General features: G+C 46.3%; 1 protein-coding gene across 3 annotated transcripts in view; it reads right to left on the bottom strand.

Moving 5' to 3' along the window:
- Positions 1-241: 241 nt before the first annotated feature.
- Positions 242-24,496, bottom strand: part of CCDC33 (coiled-coil domain containing 33) — a 153,264-nt gene continuing 129,009 nt past the window's right edge. For 2 of the 3 annotated variants that reach the window (XM_081925556.1, XM_081925557.1), the window contains 11 exons: positions 22,581-22,645; positions 20,780-20,807; positions 10,272-10,467; positions 8,733-8,821; positions 7,576-7,707; positions 6,633-6,723; positions 5,453-5,580; positions 4,237-4,323; positions 3,988-4,107; positions 2,053-2,112; positions 242-451 (listed from right to left, as the gene is read on the bottom strand). In XM_081925556.1, the coding sequence (XP_081781682.1) occupies positions 434-451; positions 2,053-2,112; positions 3,988-4,107; positions 4,237-4,323; positions 5,453-5,580; positions 6,633-6,723; positions 7,576-7,707; positions 8,733-8,821; positions 10,272-10,467; positions 20,780-20,807; positions 22,581-22,645 (1,014 nt within the window). In that variant the 3' untranslated portion in view covers positions 242-433. Of the gene's footprint in view, positions 452-2,019; positions 2,113-3,987; positions 4,108-4,236; positions 4,324-5,452; positions 5,581-6,632; positions 6,724-7,575; positions 7,708-8,732; positions 8,822-10,271; positions 10,468-20,779; positions 20,808-22,580; positions 22,646-24,496 lie in introns of those variants that run through there. The other variant, XM_081925558.1, reaches the window with a different exon arrangement.

Raw genomic sequence — 24,496 nt, 5'->3', positions numbered from 1 at the left:
AGGGAGACTGGGTAGCTCTTGCGCACGGCAAATGGTCCAAGCAGGAGCAAAGGGTTGGCTTCTACCAGAGCATCTTTACAGTGCACCAACCTCCTCTCTCTCTCCTGGTAAGGAAGCGCTGCACCTCCACCACACCTGCAGGATGCTTCTGCCCTCCCTCCACCTGCATTTCCAGAAATTTTCTTCTTCCCAAGCAAATCAGCATCAGCTGGTGGGAGTCCATTGATCTTGAAAGTATCCATTTGGGGGGAATGCATGCCAAAACTTTAATAAAAGTTTATTAGGGAATGCCATGCTCCATTCGGTCTCTTGAGGAAGGGGTATGAAACTTGAGGGGTATATTTACAACAGATGATCTGCCCTGCCATCGAGCGTAGATCGCCACAGGCTGCACAAAGGACGAAGGCTCCCAATGCGTCTTGAGCTGAATTTGCTAATTTGGATGAGTCTTCTGAGAAGAGGGAAAGAGCAGGTGTCAGGAAGGTGTCTAGAATCTCCATGACCCAGTCGCCAGATCTCCTACCCACTCTGTCTAACATTCTGAGGGCCTGCACAATGTGGTTGCCGCAAGGGGTTCACCCCTGTAACACTGTGCAAAATTTCACTCAACGTTTTTGTGTGTGGAAAAAAGGCAATGATGTAGAGGTTTCCTTGCACATCCCCTGTCTGGGCAGAATGACCTCTAGACATGCTCCCAATCTGCCACGGAGCCTGTTTAGAAAGATCAGGCATCAGGTGTGTTGGTACAGAAAGTCACAAATACAGGTATGGTTGAATGACCCAGGGGGACCAGTGGCTGTTGGGGGTGGGTGGGCAGGAAGGAGAGGCTGGCACTGTGGGTGGGGGGAGGAGGACACTGTGAAAAGGCTGAGGCCTACCCTGACTACTAGCTGAGTCTTCGGGGAGAAGGTGGGAGCAGGGTCGTCTTAAGCATACCTGGCGCTGCGGTGCAAAGATCCCTCTGGTGCCCCATTCCCCGTTTCCCAATTGTCAACCTTTTCCCAAGCTACTGCAGGGATCACTTGGGAAAGAATCTGCACATCTGCCAGCCATATAGTTGGTGGGACACAGCTTCCATCCTAAGCCTCTACGGAGATCGCTCTCCTCCCGCGGAGGCTTGGGAGACAAGCTGCACGCCCGCCAGCCAGATGGTTGATGGGGCGCAGCTGGCAGCTGTGCAGGAGGGAAAGGGGAGGCTGCCGGCAAAGCCACGCAGCTCCCCCACTCACTGGGGCGCCCCTGAGAGGCCGGCGCCCTGGCACAAAGCGCCAGTATAACCAATGGGAAAGATGGCTCTGGGTGGGAACTCACCACTTGACTCATCCCTGCAGAGAAGCCTCTCGCAAAGGAGCTTCCCTCAGCACTGATAGGTTAGGTGGGATTAGGCCATGCTGATCCTTTGGAGCAGACATGTGGAATGGGTTCTCAGGCCACTCTCTGTTTGGATTTGGATTTGATATCCCACTTTATCACTGCCCTAAGGAGTCTCAAAGCGGCTAACATTCTCCTTTCCCTTCCTCCCCCACAACAAACACTCTGTGAGGTGAGTGGGGCTGAGAGACTTCAGAGAAGTGTGACTGGCCCAAGGTCACCCAGCAGCTGCATGTGGAGGAGCGGGGAAGCGAACCCGGTTCACCAGATTATGAGTCCACCACTCTTAACCACTACACCACACTGGCTCTCTGTAACACCTGTCCCCAATGACTCTGTGGATTGGTTTTGCATGAGGCAGAACCCCAGGTTTGTAGGGGATTTTGGCACCTGAGGTTCCAAAACCAAAACTTCATCTCTGGTTGTCAGATTCCTGGAGAAACCCAATGTCACCCTTGGTGCAACATGAGACTGGGTGAGTTGCTGGACTCTGGACCCCCATGAGCCTCAACAATCTTATCCAATGGTCAGGGATGATGATGGGAGCTGGAATTCAGCAACACAGGGCTCCCTCTCCCTGCCCTTGAGCCACTGGGTCAAGACACCTGCCCACCAAGGGGCATCCCTTACACTGACCTATAATGGAACCAACCCTTCACTGGGCTACTTTGGGGCACTTGCCTTCACTCCATATATCTTTGCGTTCTTCTGCTCTTCATCTCCTCTCCCTTCCTTCTCATCCTGTGAGTGGGTAAGGGAGCACTCTGATGAGCTAGAGGCATACTTAAACTTTCCAAGCTAAGTCTAGGCTGAACTTTGGGGGTGGGGGTGGTTGTGCACAGATGGAACCCTAACTCCCTCTACTTTCCCTTTTGAAGGGATGCAGTTCCCAAGGTCCAGAAGTCACCAGAGCTCCCTCATGGCTCTTATTGGCTAGATGTAGGGGTGCAAGGAGGCAGCAATTTTGGTCCCATCCTGGTTTTGTTGCAATCAGCATGGTTTCCATTCTGCTGCAGTTCAGCTTCTGCTAAAACTTAGTGCTTTTCATCTTACTCTCCACTATGGCTGAAGCTTATGCAATTAATTTCAGTGGAAAGATGACGTCAAAATAATGCAGGAAATAATATAATTATGTATCTAATGTTTGTGGACTGAAAAAAGATTGCAAATATAGCATACAGTGGTGCCCCGCAAGACGAATGCCTCGCAAGACGAAAAACCCGCTAGACGAAAGGGTTTTCCGTTTTTCGATGCGCTTCGCAAGACGAATTTCCCTATGGGCTTGCTTTGCAAGACGAAAACGTCTTGCGATTTTTTTCGCTTTCCCCCCCTTTTTATAAGTCGCTAAGCCGCTAATAGCCTTTTAGCCGCTAAGCTGCTAAACCGCTAATAGCGCTAATCCGCTAAGCCGCTAATAGGGTTGCTTCACAAGACGAAAAAAACCACTAGATGAAGAGACTCGCGGAACGGATTATTTCCGTCTTGCGAGGCACCACTGTATATACTTTCCTGACCTCAGGTGAACAAGCAGATTACAGGAATTTCTGCCCCTATTTCTGTTTCCAGTGGAATTCTTTGTGTGCTAGATAGTTGTGACAATTGATCAGGGAGAAAATCAATTCAGCTGGCATATGAAGCTGTATCTATAAAATTCCCTCTTTCCAAAATAAGTTGAGAACCAAGACACAGAAGCAGCTTTTGAAATTCACACTTATTCCAATTTTTCAATGCCCTTCTCCAACTGAACAGTTGTTTTTTTTTTTACAAAAATGCATCTATTAGGGGGAAGTCCCTATAAATATGAAAATATTGGTGAAAACAACATACAAAAATGCATTATATTAGAAGCAATTGCTTGCAAAAAATATGTATGTCAGTCAAAACTGCATACAAAGATGTGTTTGTTAGGAAAAATTGGCAGTAAAATTGCTGGTGCATTTTCATGAGGATTTATTTGTTTATTTATTTTGCAAATTAATGCAGAAATGTGGAGAACCAAATATAAGGATGGAAAAGTGAGAAACTAAGAGAATAGAAATTGACAGATGCTTCCATCCCAAGTTGTGATGGTCTGGATGTCAACCAATAAAGGTAAAGGTAAAGGGACCCCTGACCATTAGGCCCAGTCGTGACGACTTTGGGGTTGCGGCGTTCATCTCACTTTATTGGCCGAGGGAGCCGGCGTACAGCTTCCGGGTCATGTGGCCAGCTGGCGTACAGCTTCCGGGTCATGTGACTAAGCCGCTTCTGGCGAACCAGAGCAGCGCACGGAAACGCCGTTTACCTTCCCGCCAGAGTGGTACCTATTTATCTACTTGCACTTTGACATGCTTTCAAACTGCTAGGTTGGCAGGAGCAGAGACTGAGCAACGGGAGCTCACCCCGTCGTGGGGATTCGAACCACCGACTTTCTGATTGGCAAGTCCTAGGCTCTGTGGTTTAACCTACAGCGCCACCGGTGTCCTGTTGCAATTAGATCAGGAAAGAAAGGGATGAACTGCCCCATCCTTTGTGAAAATGGTTAGACATAGATGTCTCCCTAAGGCCCACTCAGAAAGCCATCATAACTTGCCCTGGGAAACTCTATTCCTGCCCACAGTTATGCTAGTTACTCACCAACAACGTGTCCCCTAGGAGTAGAGAGGTTGGTGACAGGTCCAATCCAAGATCGCGCTCCAGAAGTCGGGTGCTGTAGTCCTGCTTCTCTCGCCCCCATTTCCTGGAAGACTCCTCCAGCTGTGGCAGAGAGAACAGACAACCCCTGTGACAAACTTGTGCACTGTTCTGGTTGCCTTGTCTCAAAAAGGATACCGTAGAGCTGGAATTCATGCCAAGGGATGCGAAGGTTAAAAAGAGGCCCCTTACCTGGTACTCCAAGGCATTGATGCGAGCCTCTGCCCTCTCCAGTTTGGAAATCAAAGAGAGCTTTTCGTTGCTGTTGGAAAACGTATCCTGTAGGGTGGGGAGAGAAAGTTCTATAACATAAGAAGAGAGGAAGCAGCATGAAAAAGATAATACAGTGGTACCGCGGGTTAAGTACTTAACTTGTTGGAAAGACCCATGGAATCAGACTGCCTGAAACACCCACTTCTCCGCATACTCAATCTCCCTGCCTTTGAAAACTTTCTGCCCAACTGCATTATTTGCCACCTGTTATTTGTTTCCACCCAGCTCTGCTCACCTGGAGATCAGCCTAAAGAGGCCTCCCTCTTGCTATGTTCCCATCTCTTTTGCGGAGGACCATAGCTTTGTGGTGTCCTTGCATGCAGAAATTCTCATGTCCAAGCTCTGGGCAGTGGTGTAGCCTCACCTCCCATCCCATGCTACGCCACTACCTGGGATTTCTGATCAAAAGGATCAGGTGTCAGGGAAGAGACCCAGTCACAGTAGGTTAATTATGGGCTAGTGCCAAAGAAGGCAGACATCTCCCTCACTTTTGTCTTAGTCCAGGATTAGCTAATACCATGGAGGCTCAAGGAATTTGTTCTTTACACTTTCTGATAATAACTGCCCTAAGTCAGATTAGCCTCAACCAGAGCCAGAGCCTTTTCAACACTGGCCCCGGCCTGGTGGAACACTCTGTCTCCTAAGACCAGGATCTGATTTCTTTCCACAGGGCCTGTAAAACAGAGTTGTTCCGCCTGGCCTTTGGCTTGGAATCAATTTGATTCCCTCCCCTTCTTTCTTTTTTTCTTTCTCCTCCTGTGATGAGGCTACATTTTAATGGTTTAATGTTGCATTTTAACCTTGTTTTTAAGTTGTATTCATTCAACTTGTTTGTATTATTGGTTGTTAGCCACCCTGAGTCCGGTCTTGGCTGGGGAGTGTGGGGTATAAATAAAAATTATTATTATTATTATTACTACTACTACTATCATATACTGCATAGTAATGTAAAATGTGAGTAAATTCAAAAGGGTATTATGCACAGGACATCTGCCCTGATTTATTTCAACAGAGAATTATGCACAGGAGAACTGTCCTGATTTAATCCAGGACAAATGCCCTGTTTTATTTCTGCAAGGTATTTTTTCCAGGGAAAGTGCACAAGATGGATGGTTGCAGAACAGCAACAACTTACCGGTAGTGATTGCTGCTGCAATATGATGGGGGAACGATAGTAGGAAGACTTGCCCAGTTCGTCTCGCAGCCTCATGTTCTCCATCATCAAGGTGGAGTAGAGACCCTTGGACCAGCTGTCACCTGGAACTAGGGGTAAAGACAGCAGAAGATGCTCAACTCAAGGAAAGAGAAAGCTGTTGAAAAAAGGAGTAGGGAAAAGCCTCTTTACAAAGCCTCTTTGGAGGTCTTGAAGCAGAGGCTTGACAACCATATGTCAGGAGTGCTCTGATGGTGTTTCCTGCTTGGCAGGGGGTTGGACTCGATGGCCCTTGTGGTCTCTTCCAACTCTAGGATTCTATGATTCTATGACTCTACATTTTCAGGGGTGCAAGCTCAGCTGATTTCTACCTACGGGACTGACTCTCCTGGTATGCCCCACGGAGGACCTTAAGGTCCATAAATAGCAACACCCTAGAGGTCCCGGGCCCCAAGGAAGTCAGATTAGCCTCAAACAGAGCCAGGGCCTTTTCAACACTGGCTCCGGCTTGGTGGAACGCTCTGCCTCATGAGACCAGGGCCCTGCAGGATCTGATTTCTTTCCGCAGGGCCTGTAAGACAGAGATGTTCCACCTGGCCTTTGGCTTGGAGTCAATTTGATTCCCTCCCCCCTCTTTCTTTTTCCTTTCTCCTCCTGTGATGAGGCTGCATTTTAATGTTTTAATATTTTAATGTTGTATTTTAATCTTGTTTTTAAAGTTGCATTTCAATCAACTTGTTTTTTATTGGTTGTTAGCCGCCCTGAGTCCGGTCTTGGCTGGGGAGGGCGGGGTATAAATAAAATTTATTATTATTATTATTTATTACAAAAATATTTGTATACCACTATATCATAAAAATATATCAAAGCAGTTTGCAGTAATAAAACCATAAAATGAGAAATCAATTAGCCCTTGTGGACGGATGTAGTCTTAATTGCCTGGTGGAACAGAAAAGTTTTCAGCAGGTGTTTAAAAGATGGCACAGAAGGTGCCTGCTGAATCCCCAGTGGCAGAGTGTTCCCCAGGACTGAGCCAATGACACGAAAGGCTTGCTTTCTTGATGTTGTCAAAGGAGCCTTGCCAATGCAGGGAACCAACTTTGAATGGCAGCAAGTGCAGCAGAGATGCTGGAGATACACAAATGGCCAGCAGTCCACTCACCTGAGCCGAGGGGTGCTTCTGAAAACTGGGTGTCCTCTTTTGACCGTTCCTTCATCTTCCCTTCCAGCATCATCTCCATCCTCTCAATCACCTTTCAGTGAAAAGAAGCACCTGGTGAGTTTACAGGAGGGGACCCTTCACTCCACCCTAAGCTTCTGAGAGATGGTTGTGATGTGCTGGTCTCCAGTGCAATGCTCCCGCTCACTGCCGTAGAACAGCAGTCACATTTCATTGCAAAAGATGGAAATGGCAAGGAAGCAGCTCTGAGTGAACTACTGGGCAGGAGTGCCAGTTTGGCCCCATGACCATGGATTCCTGGGGCCGTGGCTGCCATGCAGCGTGCATGGCCCTGGCACCAAATTTTGTGGCTGCCCGGCCCCTTCATGGGGAATTTTGTGAGTGTTTGGGCACCCAGAGCCCCAGGGAGTTGGCACCTATGCTACTGGGAGAGGTTGCTTCATGGGTAAGATTTGGTATAACAGTAAGACAGACGTCCTTGGGAAACGGTGGTCTCTCCTTCAGTTGAGTTATCTAAGTAGAAGCTGAACAGGCTCAATCTCATAGGCCATTCTGTCAGCTGCCACATGATACCAGAGACCTTACGGTGACTTCCATGAGGTGGTGCCAGATTCTGGGCTTAATGTTTTTATGGGGTGAGTGCCCTATAGATGGCAAGGTGTCTTACTCTACTCAGGGCTCGTCCACACATCTTTCTGTGCCACAGTTCCAGGTCTGCGCTTTAAACCTCTGAGACTGTGTTTTTTTGCCCTGGTGATTTCCCCATAGAAGCCTGCTCTTGACCACTGAATCAGAGCAAACAGCAATCCACAGGAAACCCGAATTGCCATTTGTGCTCAGAGTCCCTCCTGAGCAGCCTCCCCAGATTCTGCCCCCAAGCCCCTACCCTGATGTCTTCACATTTCTCCCACTCGTCTTCCCTCACCTTTTCTTGTTTCTTCACCGCATCTTCCAGAGTTTGCATCTTGGCGATCTTGGCCTGGTATTTCCTTAGCACCATTTGCTGCTGCTGGTGAGCTCGTTGCAGCATCACGAGGTCTTTTTCTCGGTCGTTTTTCTGGTGGTGGGGAAGGACCAAGGCCCTTGAGATGGGATGGAACCAGTCCTGATTCCTTGGGGGGGGGGGGAGTGAGTGGTAGGGGCTTCTTTGTGGAGGACTCTGGACAGAACCAGACCCAGACCTAGTGGGGACTGACTGATCCTCTGCTGAACAGAGGTAGAAAACCTGTGATCTTCCAGAGGTTACTGGACTACAAATCCCATTATCCCCGATGGACAAATCTATCCAATTCCATTTCTTTCCATTTCTCATTTTCTCAATCTTAAATTCACTTCTCTCAATTTCTATGTTAGTTTGTGATTATTATTTTTAAGTGAACACGAAAAATCGCACACATGTGCATTTTACATATTAAGCGCATTTTTTAATACAAAATCTCCCCACATATCACCATTTTTTTCACACACACGCCCTTTTCCTTTTTTTAACTAAGAGAAGCACGTGTGTGCACTTTCTCCTTTGGGAATGCATTTTTTGGTTGGATAACTTCATTGCAAAATGCAGTGAAGTGGGAGTTTGGGAGGCTGGCAATGTTTCATTTCAAATCCTGGTTTAGGAATCTGGAAGGTTCCTATTAAAAAGCCTCAGCGCCTAGGACTTGCCGATCGAAAGGTCGGCGGTTCGAATCCCTGCGGCGGGGTGCGCTCCCGCTGCTCGGTCCCAGCGCCTGTCAACCTAGCAGTTCGAAAGCACCTCCGGGTGCAAGTAGATAACTAGGGACCGCTTACCAGCGGGAAGGTAAACGGTGTTTCCGTGTGCGGCTCTGGCTCGCCAGAGCAGCGATGTCACGCTGGCCACGTGACCCGGAAGTGTCTCCGGACAGCGCTGGCCCCTGGCCTCTTGAGTGAGATGGGCGCACAACCCCAGAGTCTGTCAAGACTGGCCCGTACGGGCAGGGGTACCTTTACCTTTACCTTAGGTTCCTATTAAAATATGGACCAAATAAATCACTGCCCCCATTCCTACCCACAATGCAGGGTCTCTCCAAAGCTGTGATGAATGGCAAACACAGAAGCGCTTACCCGAATCAGTTCATTCTGCAGCCTTTGAACCCGGTCCTTCATTCTGGCCATCTCCCGGGCCCCAGCACTTAGTTTCTGCTTGAGGGTTACTAAAAAGCAAATGGCAGAACCTGGAGAAAACCCCATCCAGGGAGGACCATGGCTCTCATACACCATAATGGATGCTCTGCCTTCTGTATTGCAGGGGATTGGACAAGATTACGCTTTGGGTCCCTTCTACCCTACAGTTCTATGGTCCCATGATATGAGAGGCTTCTTGCCTTATGTGTCCCAGTTCTCAACATGAGTGAGTGAGGCTATGGACATGAGAAGCAGCTTTATATAGAATGAGACCATTGGATTATCTCATCTGTCACTGCCCACTCTGACTGGCAGCACTGCTCAAGGGTCTCAACCAAAGGTGTTTCCCATATATATTTTTTATTTAAAAAACCTGATACAGCAGGGGTTGAATTTGGGACTTTGAGCAAATTGTGTGCTTTAGCTCTGAGCAATACAGAGGTTGACCAGGTAAGGCGAAGATGAGATGAGAACATAAGAAGAGAGTGCTGGATTTGGCCAATGGTCCACCAAGTCCAGCATCCCGTTCTCTTCTGCTTGGGTCAAGCTTGCAGGTTTCCCACAGACATCTGGTTGGCCACTGTGAGAACAAGATGCTGGACTAGATGGGCCATGGACCTCATCTAGCAGAGCTCTTCTCATGGGAGAGTGCTCTTGTCCTTGGGTTCTGCTTATGGGTTTCCCACAGGGCTCTGGTTGGTGTTCATACAGGGCTGTTCCAAAGCACCGATCCTCCTATGATCCTCCTTCTCAACTCAGAGCCTGGTGGAACGCTCTGTCTCATGAGACCAGGGCCCTGCAGGATCTGCTTTCTTTCCGCAGGGCCTGTAAGACAGAGTTGTTCCGCCTGGCCTTTGGCTTAGAATCAACTTGCTCCTCTTCCCCTCTTTACTTTTTTCCTTTTATGATGGAACTCCTATTTGGGGACTTCCCTGGCTTTTTTTCTGGTCCATGTAGGACCAGTTTGGATAGTTGGCCTTGGTGAAGATTTGACGTTGTTATCCCCAAAAAGTTTTTGATTTGAGTTTCCACTGAAATGAGGCTGCATTTTAATGTTGTAGTTTAATCTTGTTTTTAAGTTGTATTTTAATCAATTTTTTTATACCGTTGTTAGCCGCCCTGAGCCCGGTCTTGGCTGGGGAGGGCAGGGTATAAATAAATTTTTTGATTATTATTATTACTTTGTTAGGACCAAATTCCAGCTTGGCCCAAAGCAAGGATGGGCCAATCTGTCAACTGCCTGGCTACCTTTTCTGCATTTGTGATGACCACCATTTGGTACTTAGAGGTATACTGTCTCCAACAGATGAGGCAGCATGCATCAATCATGGCTAGTAGCCTTAGGTTTGGGGAGAACACCTGAGTGGCCACTCAGTCTAGCTGCCACCCAACAAGCTCTACATCCTTCCCCCATAGGGGACCTTCAACTGTCTCCTCCTGTGTCATACAGATTGGTAGAGAAGTAGGCAATCTCCTTACATATCCTGTCAATGATTTCGGCCTTTGTCATGACGTCAGGGTCTATGTCGTGAAACAGGATGCGGCCCACATCTTCATGCATGGCGAGGTTGCGTCGCAGGGCGCTGTTCTCAGACTCCAGATTAGTGACATGCTGGCGCAGGGACAGGATATCATCCGCCATCCTCTGCAAGGCTGCATGGTAATTGTCCATCTCCTGGCAGCCATTGGAAAAGAAGAAGAATCATGACCCAGTAAAGATAGTTAGAATCCACAAATTGCACCCTGTTAGATTTGACAGGGCCTGGTGATTATCAGCTAGTGGCAAGATGGAGGTGGGCTTTTTCCACCGGTGCCACCTGTGTTGTGGAATGTTCTCCTGCTGGAATATGAAAGACTCCCATCAGCATTGGCATCCCGCCAGCTCTCTAAGACACACTTGTTTAGACAAACGTTAGCCAGAGCCTCTTATTTTCATTGGTGCTGTTTGGATGGATGGGTTTTCTGGTACATTGGAAGGGGACATTTAGGAAAGGTATAAGTGCAATTTATTCTGTTTTTTTTTTAAAAAATTTTTTATTCATTTTTCAAACACATAATAAAAAACAAACACAACACAAAACAAAAACATACACAACATTAAACATATACCGACTTCCCCATACCTCCCTTTCGCTGCATCCTTATTCCACAATTCTTTAGCAACCCTTTAGTCAATTTATCTATTAGTTCCCTTTCATTAAATTTCCTTAAACTTATTAGTTACAGCTGTAATTCTCTACTTCTTACCCCTTGACACTCCTCAATTTTACAACAGTTTTTAAGATATGTTTTAAATTTCTTCCAGTCCTCTTCCACTGTCTCTTTCCCCTGGTCTCGGATTCTGCCGGTCATCTCTGCTAGTCCCATGAAGTCTGTCACCTTTGTCTGCCATTCTTCCAGAGTAGGTAGTTCTTGCATCTTCCAATACTTTGCCAGAAGAATTCTTGCTGCTGTAGTAGCATACATGAAAAAAGTCCTATCCTTCTTTGGCACCAGTTGGCCAACCATGCCCAGGAGAAAAGCCTCAGGTTTCTTAGGAAAAGTCCACTTAAGGACCTTCTTAATTTTATTATAGATCATTTCCCAAAAGGCTTTAATCTTTGGGCAGGTCCACCAAAGGTGGTAAAAGGTACCTTCAGTCTCATTACATTTCCAGCATTTATTATTGGGCAAATGGTAAAGTGCAATTTATTCTGAACAACAGGCGAACTTAACAGTAAACAATGTATTAACTGAAAAATGTATAATAACTAAGGGAGCGAGACAGGGATGCCCTCTGTCTCCATTATTGTTTATTTTAGTATTAGAAACATTGACAAGGAATATGACTGGATGAAAGCACAAGAGGAATTACATTAGGGAGTAAAGCCTATAAGTTAAAAGCATTTGCGGATGACCTGGTTATAACTGTGAAAGAACCCTTGGAAAATATACCAAGGGTAAAAAAGATAGATAAAATTGGACAAGTAGCAGGTTTCAAGCTTAATAAAAATAAAACAAAAGCGTTATTGAAGAATATGTCAGAACAAATGAAAAATGAATTTAAGCAAAAAACGGACTTAGTGGTAGTAAAGAAATAAAATATCTAGGGATATGGTTAACAAATAGAAACAAATATTTTTAAAGATAATTATGTAAAAGTGTGGAATGGAATTAAAAGAGTTATGGAGATATGGGGAAGGATGAATTTAATATCGTGGGGAAGGATCTCGGCGATAAAAATTGATTTTCTTACAATGTGGTTCAGGAATCCCTTGTGTATTTTTACTTTCTCATACCATAGATAAGCATGCCAACCATATCTGTTATCATGTCCTTCTAAATCCAGTATATCTGTATTCTTTAATTGTACCCATTCCCGCAACCAGCAAAGACAAGACGCTTCATAATATAATTTCAGGTCCTGCAGTGAGAATCCCCTTCTTTGTTTTTCATCCATTAATAATTTATATTTTATTCTGGGCTTCCCCCCCCTGCCAGACAAATTTAAAAATATATTTTTCCCATTGTTTGAAGTGTTCTGCTCCTCTGATTACGGGTCTGGTTCAAACAAAAGTAGCATTATTGGCAATACGTTCACACAAAAAATAAACATGGAAGAGAATGGGCCTATGTACAAAGATCTGTTAGCAGAGGTGGAAAATAAATTGAAGGTAAAAGAGTATGGAGAAATAAACCATTTGTTAACAGATTGGTTACAGTACCACCAACTAAATGACATATTCAGAAGTGTAATGGTTCTGGGGTTGCTCGTGCGTAAGTTGCCGCCACACCTGGCTAGGTTACCTGGGTGAACCCTTTCTGTCTGGATAGCCACCCATCCGTGGCTGTCTCAATCGCTGGCAGAATCCGTCAGTGGGCGTTTCTTGAACTTCTTCCAGCAAAGAAGCTCTTTGACACCAAGTCTCCTCCTACTCTCCCTGCGCGGAAGTCTTCTGCGCATGGAGGGCGTGGGCAGCGGAGGACCTGTGCTCTCCCCGCTGGTCTCCGGCAAGGAGTCCTGGAGCCTCCTCTCCGATTCCCCCATCTGCCCCCCTTCTCCACTGGTGCTACGCTGTTTTCCTTCCCCAGCAGATGGGCTGCCTCTCTCCCTACTGGGACCCTCTCCGGCATCCCTCTGGAGCCTTCCCTCCTCCTCTAGCTCCGATGGCAGTTCCCTGACAAGAAGTAATAAGGAAAAAGGCCTTGGGAAGGAATTCTCAAAGTATGAAAAAGAACTGAGAATAATGAAAAATTATTATCAAAAATGCATAAACTACTGTTGGAATGGGAGGCGAAAGATGAGGAGGTTAAAGATGTAATGATAAAATGGGCAAAGGATTTGGGATATAATATCCCACCTGAGTCATGGGGAAAGCTGTGGAAAGAGGATTTGAAATTTATGGTGTGGTAGTACATGGAAAGAATATTATATGCAAATGATGTATCGCTGGTGTTTAACTCCGGTAAAGATTGTAAAGATGTATAAAATTCCTCCAAAATATGTTGTAAATGTAAAGATAATGAAGGCACTTTTTTCACATGTGATGGATTTGCAAAAAGGCAAAAGACTTGTGGGAAATGATAGATAATGAATAAAAAAATATGTTTAAGATAACTTTTCATAAAAAACCAGAAGCCTTTTGATTGGAATAATGGGGGAAGAAATACCAAAGAATGTAAAGAGACTATTTATGTAGGCTACCACGGCTGCTAGATTGTTATTTGCCCCAAAGTGGAAAGAAGATGGCGTACTAACGAAGGAAGAATGGACAAACAAGATGATAGACTACGCCAAAATGGCAAAACGTACTGTGAAGATCAGGCATCAAGATGAGAAGATAAAATTTATAGATTATGTTAAAGAACACTGTAAATATGTTAAAACATTAGCAGGATTGGTGTAGCATTTATGAGATAATTGGATATCTTAGATTAAAAAAAAGAATTGAAAAGTAATTATATGCAAGGGGAAGAAATGTAAAAAAAAATGGGAACTGGGAGTCGGGGGAGTCAGACAAGATGAATTTGGTGTTAAGATGAATGGGAAAATGTTGTTATTTTAGAAATCTTGAAAAATATTTTTTTTATATAAAAAAGGGAAGGGGGGGGGTTTAGCGATGGCTACTAGCCACAGCTGGAGGCAGCAGTGCTTCTGAATACTAGCTGCTGGAAACTATGGGGCTCTTGTGCTCAGGTTCTGCTTCCAGGTTTCCCAGAAGAGGCATCTGTGTGACTACTGTGACAGCAGGTCTGGACTAGATGGGCCATTGGCCTGATCCAATAGGCTCTTCTTATGTCCCTATGGAATTGTTGTTGCTGTTGTTTAGTCATTTAGTTGTGTCCGACTCTTCGTGACCCCCTGGACCAGAGCACGCCAGGCACTCCTGTCTTCCACTGCCTCCTGCAGTTTGGTCAGACTCATGTTAGTAGCTTCAAGAACACTGTCCAACCATCTTGTCCTCTGTCGTCCCCTTCTCCTTGCACCCTCCATCTTTCCCAACATCAGGGTCTTTTCCAGGGAGTCTTCTCTTCTCATGAGGTGGCCAAAGTACTGGAGCCTCAGCTTCAGGATCTGTCCTTCCAGTGAGCACTCAGGGCTGATTTCCTTCAGAATGGATAGGTTTGATCTTCTTGCAGTCCATGGGACTCTCAAGAGTCTCTTCTAGCACCATAATTCAAAAGCATCAATTCTTCGGCGATCAGCCTTCTTTGTAGTCCAGCTCTCACTTCCATTCATCACTACTGGGAAAACCATAGCTTTAATTATATGGACCTTTGTTGGCAAGGTGATGTCTCTTCTGGGATTATGGATGTTTATTTAAACATTTTGATGAAATACTTTTTCATCATGTCTTTTCATTGTTCCAGTGGTGAGGAGGATCCATCTGTAGTAGCTCCTGCCATCAGTGGCTAACATGTGATGATTTCAGCCTGGGTCTGATTTCAGACACTTACGGTGGTTAGACAAATTCATGGAGGATCAAGCCATCAGTGGCTGCTGGTCAGAGTGACCACTTATTGCCTCCAGTATGGGAGGTGGTTTGGGACGTGGGTGGCGCTGTGGTCTAAACCACTGTGCCTAGGGTTTGCCGATCGGAAGGTAGGTGGTTTGAATCCCCACGACGGGGTGAGCTCCCTTTGCTCAGTCCCTGCTCCTGCCAACCTAGCAGTTCGAAAGCACATCAAAGTGAAAGCAGATAAATAGGTACCACTCCAGCGGGAAGGTAAATGGCGTTTCTGTGCACTGCTCTGGTTCACCAAAAGCGGCTTAGTCATGCTGGCCACATGACCCGAAAAAACTGTCTGTGGAGTGGATAAACGCCACAACCCGAGTCATTCACAACTGGACTTAACTGTCAGGGGTCCCTTTACCTTTTTATGGTGATATAAGTTGGTATGTCAGGATGTGGGTGGCACTGTGGTCTAAACCACTGAGTCCCTTGGGCTTGACGATCGGAAGGTTGGCAGTTCGAATCCCCATGACAGGGTGAGCTCTTGTTGCTCTGTCCCAGCTCCTGCCAACCTAGCAGTTCGAAAGCACGCCAGTGCAAGTAGATAAATAGGTACCGCTCTGGTGGGAAGGTAAATGGCGTTTCTGTGCTCTCTGGTTTCCATCACGGTGTCCCATTGCACCAGAAGCAGTTTAGTCATACTGGCCACATCACCCAGAAAGCTGTCTGTGGACAAACGCCGGCTCCGTCGGCCTTAAAGCAAGATGAGCACCGCAACCCCAGAGTCATCCTAGACTGGACTTAACAGTCAGGGGTCCCTTTACCTTTATGGGAGGTGGTATGCCTCTGAATGGCATTTGCTAGTAATCACAAGACTGGGGAGCATGGCTGTTGCATCCAGCTGGCCACTATGAGAACAAGACAAGCATTTGGCCTGATCAAGCTGTAGGGCTCGTCCTATGTTTTCATGAGGTAAGCAATCGAAAAAGGATTCTCCTCCCCAACCCCCTCTAACCTTGGCCAGATTGCACACGCCAACTTCCTCCTGTGTCAGATCAACAGCTGTTTTGGTTCAGCGAGATCCTGCCCCGCAGTACGAGAGTGACCTTGCCTGCTTGTTCCAAGCCACACTGCTCTCCCTCTTCCCTCCCTCCCGCTTGTCTCTCAGCAAAAAGGCAAGTGGTTTGCACACAAAAAGGTCAGCAGAATTGCAGCAGAGGGACCTTGTCCTCCTGCCCACACAGCGCAAGATGCTTTCCCAATCACCTGCAGCTTTTCTCCGAATGAAGATAGTGACCCGTCCGGCTATAGAAAGCATGTAGGCGCAAAAGCAGATATGAGAGAGGCAAAGTGCAAGCTTTGTGTTCTTACACAGATCCCAAATGTTGGTGCCGGAAATTGAGACCCTCCTGGAAGCATTTTTGCTAGGGATAACAGGGGATGAATTAAAAAAGGAAGACTACAAACTATTCAAGTACGCAACGAGCGCTGCTAGAATCTTAGTGGCTCAGAAATGGAAAACCCAAGAAATCCCAACTTCAATGGAGTGGCAGACAAAAATGTTTGAATACGTAGAATTGGCGAAATTGACTTAGAAGATTCGGAACCAAACAGAAGCAAAGTTCGAAAAGGATTGGAGTAAATTTGTTGAATATATATGGAGTAATTGTAAGAATTTAAAAACTGTAGCAGGATTAATGCAAATCTTGTGATGTGGATGGAGTGTAGATAAGAAACTGTAAGAAAAGATTTGAGACATAAAACCATTGAAGGGATGGAAGGAAGTCCGGGCGCAATAAGGAGCAGGGTAGATATGAAGACATACACATTTTTGAATGTAAGAGGGTTTTTTTATTTGTTGTTGTTACAAAAAAGCAATAAAAAGTATTTTTTTGGGGGGGGGAGATCCTCCTGGATTAGAATAAATTCCAAATTGGCCCTAAATAGGGACGGGCAAGTCTGTCAGTGTTCTAATTTTCCCAGCCTTAAGTTCAGATCTCCACATCACTTGGCAAACTCATCAGCAAATTTCTGCTAATATACAGATGTTTTTATGCAATTTTGCCATATACACACATTTAAGCAAATCATTTTTCCCTAACGTGACACATTTTTGAAGGTTTTCCCCTCACTTTAGTATATGCACTTTGGAACACATTTTGGCTGGAGAACTGCATTGCAAAATTGGGGAAGTGTGAATGTTGAAGTATGGTTGTGTTTTGATTCACATATTGTTTTGGAAAGTGTGAAGAAGAAGAAGAAGAAGAAGAAGAAGAAGAAGAAGAAGAAGAAGAAGAAGAAGAAGAAGAAGAAGAATTGCACTTATTTGTTGCTTTTCATTAATAAAAGGCAACCCAAAGCAACTTACAAAATAGCACAAAGATTAAAACCAGCATGAAACAAAAATAAAAACCTAAAACCACATTCATTCCTATCAAAGGTAGGTCTAGCACATTCTGGCCAGTGAAAGAGGGTGATAAAAAGGAGATGGTGAAGGTACGTGCCTCTCTGGGGGGCCAGCACTGAAAAGGCCCATTCTCATGTCTCCATCCTCTGCACTTGCCGTGGAGGGAGCACACAGACAAGGGCCTCAGATGCCAAATTCAAGGTCCAGGCTAGTTCATGTGGGGAGAGGCGGTCCTTAAAGTACCAGAGTCCTGAGCTATGTGAGGCCATATGGGTCAAAACCAGCCCTTTGAACTGAGCTGAGAAACTAACTGGCGGCAAGTGCAGCTGTACCAGAATTGCTTTAACATCCTCGGACTGCCCTGCCCTGGTCAGCACTCTGGCTACAGAATTCTGCACCAGCTGTAGTCTCTGAACTGTTTTCAAAGGCAGCCCTCTGCCCAATGCATTGCAGTAATTGATCCTGGCGGTCATCAGAGCACAGACAACCTAAGTTAGGCAACCCCTGTCCAAATAGGAGTGCAGCTGGGCCACCAGTCAAAGTTACGGCAATCTGTGCCACCGAGGCTACTTGAGCCTCAAGTGACAGGAGTGGTCCCAGAAGCCCCCCAAAATGACTGATTAAGCAGCTTTCCCTTGAAATGCAAATCCTTTCCCCATGCCTCACACTAAATAGCATCCAAATTTCCTGCCAGGCAAATGCTTCTGTTGGGAGAGATCAAGCAAATGGGAGGCAGTAATCCAAATGTGAGCAGCAGTTTCCCTTGGCAGTGGGGGTGAGAGGGCACTTGGGGACGGGGGTGGCCATGACAGAGTTGCCTCCATGCCAAACTGCTGACCTCACAGGCACCTGGCCTTGCCCCAGCTTTCAATGGGATGCCAAGAGATAAGCTTGGTTTGTTTGTTTGCAGAACAGGGAGATTGACTGCCTGGAATTCTGGAGAGGGGGATAATGCCTGTCCTTCTGACGGGTGACGAGGAAGCCTGCTGGAAATCACTGTGCACGGCAGTATCCTGATATGACTCACGGCCCAGGCGTCAGAGCTGAAGGCCTCAGCCCCCTGGCAGGGGAATGGATGGGTGCCCAGTAGGGTGCTTGCTTAAAAGGTAAACTATTAGGTGGGACGTGGGTGGTGCTGTGGGTTAATCCACAGAGCCTAGGACTTGCCGATCAGAAGGTTGGTGATTGAAATCCCCGCAACGGGGTGAGCTCCCGTTGCTTGGTCCCTGCGCCTGCCAACCTAGCAGTTTGAAAGCACATCAAAGTGCAAGTAGATAAATAGGTACCACTCCAGTGGGAAGGTAAACGGCATTTCCGTGTGTTGCTCTGGTTTGCCAGAAGCGGCTTAGTCCTGCTGGCCACATGACCCGGAAGCTGTACGTTGGCTCCCTCGGACAATAAAGCGAGATGAGCGCCGCAACCCCAGAGTCGGCCACGACTGGACCTAATGGTCAGGGGTCCCTTTCCCTTTACCTAAAGATACCCCTGACCGTTAGGGTCATGTGGCCGGCATGACTAAGCCGCTTCTGGCAAACCAGAGCAGTTCACGGAAATGCCATTTACCTTCCCACTGGAGTGGTACCTATTTATCTACTTGCACTTTGGCGTGCTTTCAAACTGCTAGGTTGGCAGGAGCAGGGACCGAGCAACGGGAGCTCACCCCGTCACGGGGATTCAAACCGCCAACCTTCCGATCAGCAAGCCCAAGGCTCAGTGGTTTAGACCACAGCGCCACCTGCGTCCCTAGGGTGCTTACTTACAGGCTGCCAAACGGAGAGGAAAGAGACGTAGGAAGAGCCTGCAGGATCAGGCCAGTGACCCATCTAGTCCAGCACCCTGTTCTCACAGTGGCCAACCAGATGCCTGTGGCAGACCCATAAGGAGGATCTGAGCACAAGAGCCTTCTCACTCCCTGTTGTTTCCAGAAGCATTTAGTGCCTCCGACTGTAGAGGCAGAGCAGAGCCATCAGTGCTAGTGGCCTTCGAAATCTCCTCCTCCATGAAATGGCACCTCTTCAGACAATGCAGAGTTCCTTTACAATTCCCAGCACCCTTAACAAACTACAGTTTCCAGGATTCCTGGAAGGGGATGCCATGTGCTCTAAATGTATGGTGTGCTTTAAATAGGTTTTTTAAAAAATGCATTGTTTTACAAGTTTGGTGTTTGGGAGAAGAAGTGGGATAGAAATTTAATACCAACCCTAATACCCATCAGTCCCTGACAGTATGGCCAAAGGACAGTGAGCTGTAGCATGGGAACATCGCGAAGGCTTATTTATTAGCTGGCTAGGGCGTTTCTGCAAATCTACTTCTTTGCTGCAGAGGGCAGCATCTTTCTTTTAATAGATTTGTTTTAAAAAGCTTCCAATAGCTTCACGTTCTCTCAAAGATTTCCATAGGGACATCGCACACAACACAGCACAACTCATCTAACACAATCTTCCCTGTATTCTTTTCAGCGCCTGCTAAAAACATTCTTGTTTAGACAAACCTACCCAGATGCTTAGAAAGTTGATGTGAATTTCAACCTGTTTTAGCATTTAAACTCAGGGTAGATTTTCAACTGTTGTTGTATTCCCCCCCCCCCCCCGGTTTTATTGTTTTATCTTTTCGTAAACCCCTCTTGGGGCTGGAGGTGGATGGGAACACACTGCCTTTCCTTGAAGGTAGTGCCAAGATGGAGCTATCTTCAAATATCTGAAGGGCTGCCACGTGGAGGGTGGGGCCGGCTTGTTTTCTGCTACTCTGTGCGGAGGATCCAAACCGACGGATTCAAATGATAAGAAAGGAGATTCTAGCTAAACATCAGGAAGAACTTTCTGGTGGTAGAGCCATTTAACAGTAGAATGAACTCCCTCAAAAGGTGGTGGACTCTCCTTCCTAGGAGGTTTTTAAGCAGAGGTTGGGTGGCCATCTGCCAGGGATGCTTTAGCTAAGATTCTGGCATTACAGGGGGTTAGACTAGAGGACTCGCCAGGTTCCTACCCCCTCTACAATTCTATGATTCTAGGAAGTGCCATAACTCTGTCCAAATGTTATCCTATTTATCCAAACAGAGTCTGCGCCTGTAAACAGTCTGTTCATAGGTTGTGAGTGATGTCATATCATCAATCCATTGATTAAAGGGTAATAATAATAATAATAATAATAATATAATATTTATACCCCACCCATCTGGCTGGTTTCCCCAGCTACTCTGGGCGGCTTCCAACAAAATATTAAAAATGCAATAAAACATCAGCTATTAAAAACTTCCCTAAACAGGGCTGCCTTCAGATGTCTTCTAAAAGTCAGATAGTTGTTTATTTCCTTGACATCTGACCGGAGGACGTTCCACAGGGCAGGCGTCACTACCCAGTTGGTCCAACGTCAGTACACCTGTTTCCACCCAACTTTTTCATATTACCATCTTTTTTGCAATTCTTAGCATGCGGTTCCCCCACAAAGTAAGGTTGGCATGTGAAAATGGGTCAAATTTGTTTTTATTGTTGAATCTAATGGGCCCCATCTGGCAAAATGGGTCATTTGTTCCAAAACAGATACACACCTGCTGCTTCACCTCAGCCTTCTGCATTCATTTACTGCACCTTCCCAACCCCACCCTTCCTAAAAGCATAAAATGAACAGGAATCCTTTAGATCTCTTACCGGATCTGGGACCTCCTCGACGATGGGCCTGTCAAAGGCAGAACAAGGTATAAGTCAGTACCGGGAATATCTTCCTTGGGCCTTCCAAGTGAAGGGATCATTTGTATGGCGGGAACTCTGTGACGGGGGCAGGCGGATTGTGGCCTTACACACACACACAGGCTAAGGAATTATCTGACTCCAGAACCCTGACATTTGGACCAGGAATGTGCATTTTGCAATGAAAAACACACCTGGGGGCTACTAACTGTCCTGGGGGTGGGGGTGGGGCACTCAGCAAGGAATCGGCCAATCTGGATGGGAAGAACATTCTAGATCAAGGGCCTGAGGCTTCCCCTCCTGCTTCAGAAATAAAACAACCAACTAAAGTCTTCTTCTTCCTATTCTTTTAAAGTGTGTTTATCAAACAGTTTGGCCCACAACTCTCAGTTGGGTCTGTGACAATGATACAACCCAGGTAAAGGTGAAGGGACCCCTGACCATTAGGTCCAGTCACGGACGACTCTGGGGTTGCAGCGCTCATCTCACTTTATTGGCCGAGGGGGCCGGTGTACAGCTTCTGGGTCATGTGGCCAGCATGACTAAGCCGCTTCTGGCGAACCAGAGCAGCGCACGGAAACGCTGTTTACCTTCCCGCTGGAGTGGTACCTATTTATCTACTTGCACTTTGACGTGCTTTTGAACTGCTAGGTGGGCAGGAGCAGGGACCGAGCAACAGGAGCTCACCCCGTCGCGGGGATTCAGACTGCCGACCTTCTGATTGGCAAGTCCAAGGCTCTGTGGTTTAACCCACAGTGCCACCCGCATCCCTAGAGATGGTAAAATACAAACGACTCTCCATTTACACGGGGGTTATGTTCTGAACCCCCCTGCACACCAGTGAAATGGGGAGTTGCCTGTATCAGCTCAGCTTTGCTGGTCCACAGAGCCGCATGAGTCGAAGGGACAGCATAGCTTGCCCAGCTGATGTGCAGGAAAGCAGCCGCAGCTGCGCTTCCCCGCATGTCAGCTGTTAGATGGGAAGGCCTCCTGCTTGCGAGAAGACCCCTCCCCAGAGCCCGAAGAGGATGCCCTCTTTGGGCTCTGGGGAGGGTCACATCATGAGCCAGGAGTGCTCCCCATTTCCGGGATCCACCTCTGGTTTCCCTGTAGCACACATGTGCATGGTCACATGGAAACAGAGTGCACGCCAATGGGGAGTTGCCTGTATGTCATTTTTTGTTTCTGTCAGTTTCTCATTTCCCTGCCTTTCCACACCAGTTCATAGCTGTCAGCTTTCAGATTTGAAAATAAGGGATCAGCAGCCTCGAAAAGAAGGCATCTGCAGCCTCACCTGTCCCGGGGACAGGCTACGGGATATCTAACAATCTGGGATAGCAGCGGGAAGCAGCGGGAAACGGCACTGGAATAAGGGAATTTCCCGCAAAAAAAGGAAAGTTTGGCAGCTATGCACCAGTTTGCATTTTAAAAAAAGGTCCTCATCAAACTGCATCAACATTTTAGTGCAAATTTACCCTAATTTTTGCAAAACCATTTTTACTGATATAATGCATTTTGTATGTCATTTCACTAATTTATGCATTTAAATTCTCAATTTGCCCCTGTTTTTGTACACATTACTGGGCTGGAGAATTGGGCTTCAAAATCTGAAGAATGTGCAGGTTTAGAAGGATGGCTGTGCTTTGGTTCTCCGATTCTTTGTGTGGTTTGAGTGAGTTTGCCTTTAAATGGAGATGGATTGGGTTGCCCCTCCCCCTTTTCCTAGAGGTTGCCCTCCTGTCAATTCATCGGGCCACCCTACCTGGAACGCTTCTCTGGGAGAATCTCCATCACAGCATCGTGGGGCGGCAACTCATCTGGGTTTATCTGCGAAACAGAAGACAGTCACTAAAGAAAACCGTCAGGTGAAGGCTGTAGCCGTCAGTGCGGTGCCTTCCTACTCCGCCCCCCCCAGCAGTTGTGCTTTATTTGTTTGTTTGTTTGTTTGTTTGTGTCTATATACCTCTATATCATTTTTAAAAAGTCAATCTGCTTTACAGCAACCAAAACATACAATACAGTGGTACCTCGGGTTACAGACGCTACAGGTTACAGACTCCGCTAACCCAGAAATAGTACCTCGGGTCAAGAACTTTGCTTCAGGATGAGAACAGAATTTTTTTTTTAAAAAAATACATTTTTATTGAAGTTATACACAAAAACAGACATATAAGAAAATACAGGGAAAAAATTACAGAGAGAGAGAAAAAAAAACACATCCGAAAAAAGAAAAACACACAATCTGAACTTCCTTCCATCCTTTTGATAAGTATCAAATATCTCCTTCCATTACGTATTTGATTTTCAATCTATAATCTTAAATTCACTCGCTGGTCGTATTGTTCTAACCCCGTCAGTTCACTTTAAACATTTATTCCAATATATTTCCAAAATTTGCTCCAATTTTTCAGAAATTTCTGTTCATCCTGATCTCTTATTTTACCTGTTAATTTATCAAGCTCAGCATAGTTTACCAAGAGTACAGTGGGTACCTCGGGTTACAGACGCTTCAGGTTACAGATTCCGCTAACCCAGAAATAGTACCTTGGGTTAAGAACTTTGCTTCAGGAAGAGAACAGAAATTGTGCGGCGGTGGCGCAGCAGTCGGAGGCCCCATTAGCTAAAGTGGTACCTCAGGTTAAGAACAGTTTCAGGTTAAGAACAGACCTCCAGAACGAATTAAGTTCTTAACCAGAGGTACCACTGTAATACCATAAAAAGCCAATAGAAAGTTCAAAACAAATATCAGTTAACCATGGCAGATAGTCCTAGTCTTAATTGCCTGCTCAGGCCTGTTTTCATCAAGCGTTTAAAAGTTGGCACAGAATGCACCTGCTGAATCTCTAGGGCAGGGGCAGCAACCTTTTTCAGTCGTGGGCCAGTCCACCGTCCCTCAGACCATGTGGTGGGCCGGACTATATTTTGAAAAAATAATAATATGTGAACGAATTCCTATGCCCCATAAATAACACAGAGATGCACACATTCTACTCATGTAGAAACACCAGGCAGACCCCACAAATAACCCAGAGATACATTTTAAATAAAAGCACACATTCCACTCATGTAAAAACACCAGGCAGGCCCCACAAATAACCCAGAGATGCATTTTAAATAAAAGCACACATTCTACTCATGTAAAAACACGCTGATTCCTGGACTGCGAGCCAGATTTAGAAGGTGATTGGGCCGCATCTGGCCCTCTGGCCTTAGGTTGCCTACCCCTGCTCTAGTGGCAGAGAGTTCCACAGGACCGGGCCGATGACACTAAAGGCTCTATTGCTCATTGTTGTCAAACAAGCCTCACGACGCTCCTGCAAGTGATCTGAGTGATCAAGCTGGGGGTATAAGGGTTTAGGCAGTCGCTGAGGTATCCTGGACCCAAGTTGTTAAGGGCTTTGTAAATTAATACAAGGACTCTGAACCTGGCTTGGCAGCAGGTGGCTGGCAGTTTTGCAGCACCTTAGTATGGTTGTGTGCTGGTGGCAGTTAGCAGATGGCTGCCACCCCATCACCAGAATCTCAGGGAATTGTTGTGTTTTCCTCTGAGGAATTTGAGGCAGCTTATATAGTTCTTTCCCCTCCCTCCTGCTCCCTCAACAGCCCTGTGAGGTAGATAAAACAGAGGGATTGTGGCTGCTGCAAGGTCACCTAGGCCCTTCTGCACAATACCACTAA

This window comes from Podarcis melisellensis (genome assembly GCF_964234715.1).
Source record: "Podarcis melisellensis genome assembly, chromosome: 9".
Taxonomy (NCBI): Eukaryota; Metazoa; Chordata; class Lepidosauria; order Squamata; family Lacertidae; genus Podarcis; species Podarcis melisellensis.
Note: the sequence above shows the minus strand (reverse complement) of the source record. Positions and strands in the feature narration are given on the sequence as shown.